The 9,788-nt window shown below is 42.8% G+C and overlaps 1 protein-coding gene across 10 annotated transcripts in view; it reads right to left on the reverse strand.

Annotated features, from left to right (window-relative positions):
- Positions 1 to 9,558, reverse strand: part of MYCBP2 (MYC binding protein 2) — a 171,926-nt gene extending 162,368 nt beyond the window's left edge. For 5 of the 10 annotated variants that reach the window (XM_062487781.1, XM_062487784.1, XM_062487786.1 and 2 more), the window contains exon 1: positions 9,242 to 9,558. In XM_062487781.1, the coding sequence (XP_062343765.1) occupies positions 9,242 to 9,513 (272 nt within the window). In that variant the 5' untranslated portion in view covers positions 9,514 to 9,558. The remainder of the gene's footprint in view (positions 1 to 9,241) is intronic. The other 5 variants (XM_062487790.1, XM_062487787.1, XM_062487789.1 and 2 more) reach the window with 1 other exon arrangement.
- Between the last annotated feature and the right edge of the window lie 230 nt (positions 9,559 to 9,788).

Consider the following 9,788-nt stretch of genomic DNA (forward strand, 5'->3'; position numbering starts at 1 on the left):
CTGGGCTGCATCCCTCTGAATGCAAACACAACCATGCAACTCCTCTCTGTTTTGTTACCATCTGTGAACTTTCTGGGAGTACACTGTCCCAGCATTCAGGCCATTAGTGAAGATGCTGGACTGCACTTTCCCCAGTATCAGCTTCTAGGGTACATGAGGGACAACTTGACTATGGCTCGACTTTGTGCCACAGATCACAAACCTCTAGGCCCAATCATTCAGTCAGTTCTCAATCTACTTCACTGTCTATTTATGTACGCCATCCATTGCCAGCCTGTGCATGCTGTGTCATAGAGGCAGTGTCAAAAGCCTTACTCGAGCTGAGGTACAGCACATCCACTGCTCTCCCTGCTGGAAGATATCTGTAGATTACCTACAGTTATTTTTCACCAAGGGCTATAGATTTTTAAGGAATTCTGCTCTGAGAATCATTAGAGTGGGAAATTGTTCAGCTTGATAAGGCAGCCTCAAAACAACATTGAGAGCACAATCAATATTTTCCCAAAATAATAAAAGCTTAGTAATTTTTGATTGCTGACAATATTATCTCAGATGACCTCAAATATTTAAAATTGTTGGTATTTTTATTTAGTAAGCCTAAAATTTAACATTTTTAGTGAAATAGACAATAAGTCAATTGTCATTCAAAGAGCCATGAGTATGCTCTCCAAGCCATTACCAGCTTACACACTATCTTCTTTAAATCATTAATCAAGCATTCTGACATGGATTTTCATCCATGCCAATAATAAAAGGAAAGTCAGGGCTTAAGCAGTATATCTACAAATGGAAAAATCATCAAAATCCTGTCCCCTAAATCCTTAAATCAGGGTAAGGAACATCAGTTGCAATCCAATTACCACAGGCTTAGAAGAAAACATAGGCAGACTAGTAAGACAGGTTTACATATGGCTTCTAAGGCATCTGAAAAGGAAGGGTTAAAAAAACTGAGAACAGCAGAAAAAGGCCACCCTACTCACAGATTTTCCAGTTGGGATTTTTATGTGCTATTGTTAGTGAGCTGAAATTGCACATCTTTTTAATAATTATGCTAATTTCATAACTGAGGACTATTCCACTAAGACAATAACTTTCTTAATAACTACCATTTTTCTGAAAGCCAGAACTCTGGAGGCTCAAGAACGGGGTTGTTCAAGCTGCTGGAATACCCTAAGGCCTCTCCAATAATGACAAATATTACAGGTTCTAAAAATGAAATTAAAATCCAACTTCACAAGTAAAATGGAACTGATTTTCATTTGACCATGACAAAAGTGCAAAACAGTATGTGATCCCTTTTGTAACTGAAAAGGTTTCCAAAACAGCATAAATCTGTCTCAAAGAATAGTAAATCAAAAGAAAGCATCCCTCCAAAGTGTTCTTCACACAAAGAAAATGCCTCTCAGTACAACCACTGACAACTGGAGTTTCTTTTCCTCAATTATCTGATTTTTCATTATTCACTTCAATGTTATCTATGAAATTAAATCTGCAAGAACACATGCAAGGAAATTCTTATTCCTCAAGTCAAGTCATCAACGCAGAAGAACATATTTATCCTTAAACATTTCTGGGATTTTTTTTTTTACATTAGGAAAGATGACAAGATCTGCACCTTTGGCCACTCTCCTATCTAAACACAACCACCAATATCAAGCGTAAACAAAGCTATCTTACACAAAATCATATCAGCAGAATTTTAATTCAGAAAATACGCTCCATGAAGACAAAGAAAATCTATACTTACTAAGAACAAGTCCATTACCAGTGGTTAATGACAGCGTAACATCTTTGAAGTGATTACCTCCAAAAGCACACCAAAGAAATCCGTAGTCTGCAACAAACAGCAGAAGACAACTGCCAAGTGCAAACAACTGTTTATAGCTGACAATGGTCTACCCTGTATAACAGCCTACTCTAGAAATAAAAGAGGATAGAGAATTGATTGTTTCGAAGAGAGACATGACTACTCTGAAAAAATACAAGCATAATGAACACATACGAGCACATCTGTTGGAAAGAATTATGCATTGGCTAGTGGGAGAGAAAAGCGAGGCCAAATCCGATAGGAAAGTCACAAGTGACTACATGTAACATGGTGAGACAAAAAGAAGAGGCTGAAATAATAAAAATAGAATAAGGTATTTATTTAACAACAAGCTCATCTCAGTGTAATGTAAATGACTGGCTGCAGATCTGTATAGACACAGCAATACAACAGATGAGTGATGTTACCAACTGCAAGAAGGAGCATACTAGAGAAGTAAGAGGAAGACTTCTGTTTTAAACCCACTGAGGTTAAGACACTAGCTAGAAACTTTTCTAGACTGACAGAGATCATGGCTAAAATAATGCAAATACCACAGCACTTACCTATGAATTTAAAGTACAAGCAACAGACCTCTACTTTTTGACTTTTTCGGGCTTCGGCTACAATAAAGTTAATTTTCTCCCGAGCAGCTTGTATCATGCTTGTATGTTTTGGAATTGTGATGGAAACAGTGTTGGTAGCATACCTGTGCTTTCTCTGCTCCTGACTAACAGACATGGTCAAGGCATTTCCAGTTTCTCACACTGCCCTGCCAGGAAGTAAGCTGGGACTGCACAAGGAGTTGGGAGGGGATATGATTGGGACAGCTGAATCCAACTGACCAAAGTGATATTCCCTACCATAAGACATCATGCTCAGTATATAAAACAAGGAGGAAGAAAGAAGAAGTGGAGGGACAATGCATTCAGAGTTATGCCATCTGTCTTCCCAAGTCACTGGGAATATGAAGCCCTGCTCTTCTGGAGACAGCTGAACATCAGCTTCTGATGGCAAGTAAAGGATTAATTCCCTGTTTTGCTTTCCTTGTACACACAGCTTTTGCTTTACCTACTTAACTGTCTTTACCTCAGCCCCTGCATTTTCACACTTTCATCCTTCCAGCTGTGCCCCATCCCACTGCAAGGGGAAATAACCAAGGAGTCATGTGGTACTCAGCCACTGAGATTATACCACATACACCCTTTCATAGCAGTTATAAAGCATTTTCCAAGAGTTTTAAACCCATTACATATGACAATAATGCTTGGGAACACAAGCCTAAAAAAGTTAAGGGAAGAAAATGAAAAAAAGGAACAGTACTAATCTAACCACACATCTCCAGTTTCATGTGGGGACAAAGAAACTGGTTTTGATTTTTTTATGTATACAACAGGTATAAATTTAGATTTATTACACTAATAACAACAAAGAATGTTTCTCAGGCCAAAGTAGTCATAGATATTCTAGATGCAAAGAAAGAACTATCACTCAGTTTAAGTTCATGTAATTAAATTCATCAATACATTCATCAGTCTGAAGGGAATGAGTTATGCTATATACTATGATACACTAAGAAAAAAGAATGTAAAGCACATTAATATGCTTTGAAACATATTAAACACTAAATTTCAGAAACCATCAGCCTTAATGCAGTCACAGCATAAGGAGCCTATTCTCCTGTGCTAATTTCTAGCATTCATCCTTTGAAGGGCCACAATGGTAGAAATTGACTGCGAAAGGCCAATGGAATAGATCAGCTCCAAAATGTATTTACAATATGAAGTATAGGAGTACTATTCCACTTAGCACCTCAGCATAACACAGTGTTTATGGCAAGCAAGGTAAGAAAGAAAAAGACAAAAATGTAACCATGTGTTCAAGTAATGCTGCAAGGGTTCAAGTTTTCAAAGTAAAGTAAGGATTAGGAAAACAGTTTGCATAAAGTACCAAAAACTGTATTGTTGCTACATCCCATGTGCTTTTTATAAAAACATAAATAGTCTTTAAATCATGGGTTTGGCAAAACATACATAGTCACATGCCAGGAGGAAAATTCACTAAAAAAAAAAAATCTTCAAAATATTTTGGCTAGAAGGAAGACCATAATATGGGAGGAAAACCAAAACTAAACCCTGACAGCTGATAGTTAACATAGCAGAAAAACAAATTCAACATCAAGTATGCAGGAAACACATTTACTACATTTAACATGGCCAGCAGTGAGGAATGGTAACTTATTAAATTTTTCCAGCCCAAGCTTAACTGCCTCAATTTGCCACCCAACAAACCATCAGTGTGCCAGAGAAGATTGTGTAACAAACTGAAACTTTAACTAGCATGCCCTCTCAGTTTAAACTAAAAAGTACATCCAAAAAACCCACCACAAACCATGGATTCATGTTTTAATTGTTCGCATTACTCATATAAATTATGATAATTATCTTTTATATAGATACACAAAAAAATGCCCATCTTAAACCTCTCAATGTAATATTATTGGGGTCTTTTCAGCTTCTACTATGTTTTATACACCAACATTGAACAAATACAACCTTGTTAAACTAAGGCCTGAATAGAGGCTTTTTAAAAAACACTACACACAAAAACTGTTTTCCTTAACATAATATAAGGTAAATAAGTAAAAACACACTAATTTAGTAATTTTCTAATCTCCATTAACCAATAGGGCAGTGCAGTATTAAAACATTACCACACTGCAGCTAAAAAGCATAATAGCAGACAGCAACTCTCACCAGCTCTTCTAATGAACAGCTTAATCTAAGACTCAACAGCACATCAATTTCCCACTTAAATAGTTTCAGTTTACACAACACAAACTTTGTTTTGTAAAACCATATCTACAAAACATAAAAACTGAAAAATAGAGAACATCAACTAGACCAGAATATTTCAGTTGGAAAGGACCTAAGGAGCAAACCTTTGCACAGGAATAAGCAGGAAAATGTAGTAGGGTAACGTAACACCACTATAATTTTACTGATCTTTATATACACAACCCTTATTTTTTTAACTAAATAAATGCTTCCTAACTCTTTGCAATTATTATTCCATATTAAAAGAGTAACAAGATCCAAACCAAAAAGCTAACAGCTTTTGCAAACTTCAGATCTGAAGAAATTAAGGCTTTCTTGGGTAGCAGCAATCAAACTAACACAAATCTCATACCTGAACTTACTTTAAAATAGTTTTCACAAAATCTTTAAATCCTGGCAAGGCGAAGCTGAAACTTCAGTAACAGTTCTGCACTAAATTTTCAAATATATACACTTGAAATAGCCCAAATAAGAACTGCATTACTGAACATAAAGTAAGGGTATAAGGTAAGACTGTCAATTATGAAAAGCCTAAAGACTAACCTAATGTCCAGAGAATGTATAACTTACAATTAGAAGTGTGAATGAGCGGTCTACTTTCAAAATTTGCTGTAATCATCTAATTGAAATCATCAACAGGAAATAAACTTGGCTGGCTCTTCTTCAGCCAAAATAGCTAGAAAAAAAACCCCAGCCATCTAATTTCTGGTTAATACAAGAAATCTTACATACCTGTCATCACTGAAATATTCCTGGCCTCAGTGAGACCACTACATTAGAGTCCACAACACAAACAGAAGCTTTTCTCTGAAGGATGCAAGTTGAGAAGCAATTTTAGCAACAAAAGTAATGGTTATTTCAGCACAATTATAAACTTAATGTCATTTTTAGAGTACATTGCCATTGCAATATAACAATTTTAAGTTAGTCCAAATTATGTGGTGAACACTTCCACTACAAAACGGGTCACACTAATGCCATTACACATTTATATAGCTATCAAATCCTCAAAGAACATACTGAGCCTAACTGATAATTCTGGTAGTACATAAATAGTTGGAAGAAAAGTAAAGGGACTAGCAGTTCAGGGAAACCTCCCAAGATGCACAAGCAATAATAGCAGCAATTCAGATGGATAGGGATGTTTATTAGGATTAAGTTACACTACAGAAAAAAGTGGATTTGAAGACAGCAAAAAAAGTGAAAAATCAGAAATGCTGTACTTTGCAAATATGGAGCTTTGGTACAGTACTAAAATCAGTATACACTTGCAGTTTTGTCCACCCAGAAACCAGCATACAAGATAACAGTAACATGGATTTTTACTTGCCCTCTGAATAGGCCAATACTTCATACTAGTGTTTTGCACAATTTAATGGCTACACTAGACATTATGCAGCTGTTTTCAAATATTTCACTGGCAACAGAGGAGAGACTATAAACTGAGGCATGCTCAGAGTAGATTTTTCTTCCAAATCAATCTTGAGTTGACAGTTGAATTTCCCACTGCTGGTAGTACTGTACCAGATCCTTCACACTGTTATCTGCACAAAGATAACTGCACATTAAACTGCAGAATTAGATACTTTTTTCTGTTTCCTTTCATAAAATTATTACACTGGCACGAGTGACAAATATAAGTTTCTTTGCTCCTGCCCCTCTGTACACAAAAATCTTCGTGCAACCATTCACCTCCTGCTGTCACAAGTGCAATCACAAGGTGAGCCAGATCAGGGAATTAGTCCGGATTACAACAAACCAGTTTTGCCAAATTAATTTGAACCCAGAGTGAGTCTCTAATCTGTCACTGCAAGATGCTATATAAGTATTATGTCAGTGTGGCGGGGGAGCAAGCACACTGACCAACCCATCTCCTGTGGAGACCAGTGTTCATGACACTGCAGCCCAAATCACATGAGGAAATACAAAGCAATGCTGATTCTCTTTCAAAGCCAATTACTGCATCCTACTCAACATGTGATATTCATCCCTTCAGATGACAACCGGCATAAACACCTTGCAAATGTGATACTAATCTTGTGACATTCAGATAATCTCCACAATGTTTGATTTCCTTGGCTACACACAAGCATTTTCATACTGCTTGCCAGTTCTTGATAAACTTTAAAGTTAGGTTTCAAATAGAAACACTAAGACAGACATTGGTCATGGCCCATGAAGTGCAGAGTATAATAATAATAATTTTGCAGACTTGAAGGAAAAATTCCACATCAACATTTTGCAAAGAGGTTTCACTATCATTCTTCACATTAGTCTTCTCGGAACACAAGAAGAATTTTATTACTGTTGATAAGCCAATTTGATTAACTTTTCTTCAGCTACTTCAAGTATTTTTCTAGTCACAAACAATCTTACAATCTTACTGATTAAGAGGCTGCAGATTTTCCATATATACAAAAATCAAGTTAAGATTTCTGTCATAAACTGTATTATCTTAAACTCCATTTAATTTATCTGGCACTATTTCCTACCATAGCAGCGAGATGCAGACACAGTTAAACTTAAAGCATCTCCTTAGAAAATATTTGGAATTTTTATTATTTTTGTAAAAAGGCATTTTAGACCATTTCTGTTTAAGGTGCTGAAGCATTTTGCAGTATTTTGACACCAATATCGAGAAAGGGTGGAGATCACGTGCAGTATCTCGGCTGCCATCAGTCTACCACATAAGATAGTGGGGGTAGTGATAGCAGGAAACAAAATAATTATTAAATATCCCTCCTCTCAAAACTCCAGTACACACTGGCTGTATTCACCAGTATTAACTACCTATCATTTACTTGTTGAAGCTTAATATCACCTGTTTGCTCTGTACAAGGAGCCAATCTTCCTTGACTTGACCCCAAAAAACTATCAATTAAAGGAAGCATTAACATTCATACCCACCTAAAGCTAGTATTTTCTACAATTTTAAGTATAAGGGACAGCAGTTGAATCATCCTAAAAGCAAAATACATGGAAGACACGACTAATGCAAAACTACAGCTTTAAAAAATACAGACCCCTTAGGGCAAAATTCAGACAGGTATCTAAGCACTGAGGAGCAACTGCACATCTGATTTCCTTGCATTTAGTAGCATCCTTACACTCAGCACTTGCAATCCCGGGATTAAACAATATGAAACTCAAAAGCAGGAAGAGATTTAATGGCAAAAGTATAAGCACTGGATTAAGGAATATGTGGCCTAAGAAAACACTTGCAGATCTTCAGTGGGAGGAAAGAAGAACTATAGTTTTCTTATCATTACATCGACCCTCTGAAAAGAAGTTGTAAGTTGCAAAGATGTCAAGTACCCATGTCATCAGTCCACGTTTCCAGCATTTTCCATAAGCAAATTGGGAAAGGTATGTGTTTTTATGTTAATTCTACTCCTAGACACGGCTTTCTGGGGCAAGGGGGGTGGTTGGGTAAGCCCTACCGTCAAGTCCGACTAACAAAAACCTGAAGAACCCAAGCAAGCAACCTCCTCGTGCTTTACAGCCGTCTGCAAACTTAAAACAACCGTGACTCAAAGCTCTCCATACGACCCGGCCACCCGCATCACAGCCTGAAGAGCAGCAGAGGCTGAGAATACAGGAAGGTGCAGGTTTCATGTCATCCACATCCTCAGCGACCTCCGGAGGGAAACAATGGGGAGCGCCCGGGCACTACGGGGGAGCCCCTCACACGGCGAGACCGGGCACCCCGCCACGGCCGGACCGGGCCGGGGGCTGCGGGGTAAGGGCGGCCGCCCCTCTCGTCCCCCGTGGCTCCGCACCGCTACAGCCCGCAGCCCCCTCCCCGCCCGGAAGCACGGCAGGGCGGCATTCCCGGCCGGAGGAGCAACAGGCACTCGGTTGCGGCCCCAGAGCCTGCTGACAGCACCGGGAATGGGAGTCCCGAGGGACATCATCCGCCGAGAGACGGCTGCTTGGGAACCAGGTGGGGCCGCACCGCACCCCGCAACCCCCGGCAAGGCGCTGCCGCCCTCCAGACGCCGAGGCCGCCTACAAGGCGATGGCAAAGGGGGGAGATGACCTAAAGAGTAGGAGGGAAAATAAGGCAGGGCAGCTAAAGGCACCCCAGTACACGGGAAAAGCGCCGCGGTCTCTCGTTCGCTTAACACGGCCAGCGGGATCCCCGGGTGCCCTGCGGAGCCTGCCTCGGGAGAGATCCCGGGGTTCAGCCCGCTCCGGCAAGCCTGGCCAGAGCGAGGTCCGCCCGGGGCTCAGCATGAGCATTCTCCATCCCCCGGCGGACCTGGGCCGCACACTGGGGCGGGCACAGGTAACTGCCCCGGAGGGCCCCGGGAGAGGGGGCGGCAGCGCCATCTGCGCGGTATCGCCGGCCAAGCGAGCGGCAGGGCCCGGGCGGCACCTGGGCAGCCGCCGGGTTACATCACCGCCCCTTCCCTCCGTCCGTCCCCCGGGGCGCGGCGGCCACATGGCAGCGGGGACACCGGCTCGGGGGCGGAGGATGAGGAGGGCGGCTGCCGGGAGGGAGGAAGGTGCACGCGCCGGGCCGCTCCCAGCCGGCGATGGGAGGGGTGGCGGGGGCTGCGCGTCTGGCCCGGGGAGGGAGCGCGGCGCGTGTTACCTGCCCGGGTGGCTCCCCAGCTCACGGTCGCTCAGAGCCGCCGTGTAAATCCTCCGGTATCTGTCGGCCAGGGCCTTCCCGGAGAGGAGCAGCTGGTAGCGGCTCCGGCAGCCCGGCGGCGGCGCCGGCAGGGATCCCAGCCCGCCGGCCGAGCCTTCCTCGGGTCCCATGGCCGGAGCGGCGCCGCCGAAGGAGAAGGAATAGCCGCGTTCGGCCCCGGTGCAGGCGGCGGCGGCTCCCGCAGAGGCGGCGGCGGCTGCGGCGCTGCTCATCCCCCTCCCCGCCCGCCCGCTGCTTGCGCGGCGCCGCCTCCTGGCGCGGCGCGGACACAGGCGGCTCCCGCTGCCTTCACCGTCGGGGCCCGGCCATGGCGAGGCCGCAGGAGCCGCCCTTCAGGCTGCGCATCCACTCGCGCTGCGGGAACACCCCGCTCTTCCCCTCCTCCAGCGGCGGCTCCAGGCCGTAGCTAGCCGCCCCTCTCCTTCCGCCCCGGGCAGGACCCTGCACCGCCGGGACCGGGGGGGGGGGGGGGGGGAAGGCGGGCCGC

This window comes from Cinclus cinclus, chromosome 2 (assembly GCF_963662255.1).
Source record: "Cinclus cinclus chromosome 2, bCinCin1.1, whole genome shotgun sequence".
In the NCBI taxonomy this organism is placed as follows: domain Eukaryota; kingdom Metazoa; phylum Chordata; class Aves; order Passeriformes; family Cinclidae; genus Cinclus; species Cinclus cinclus.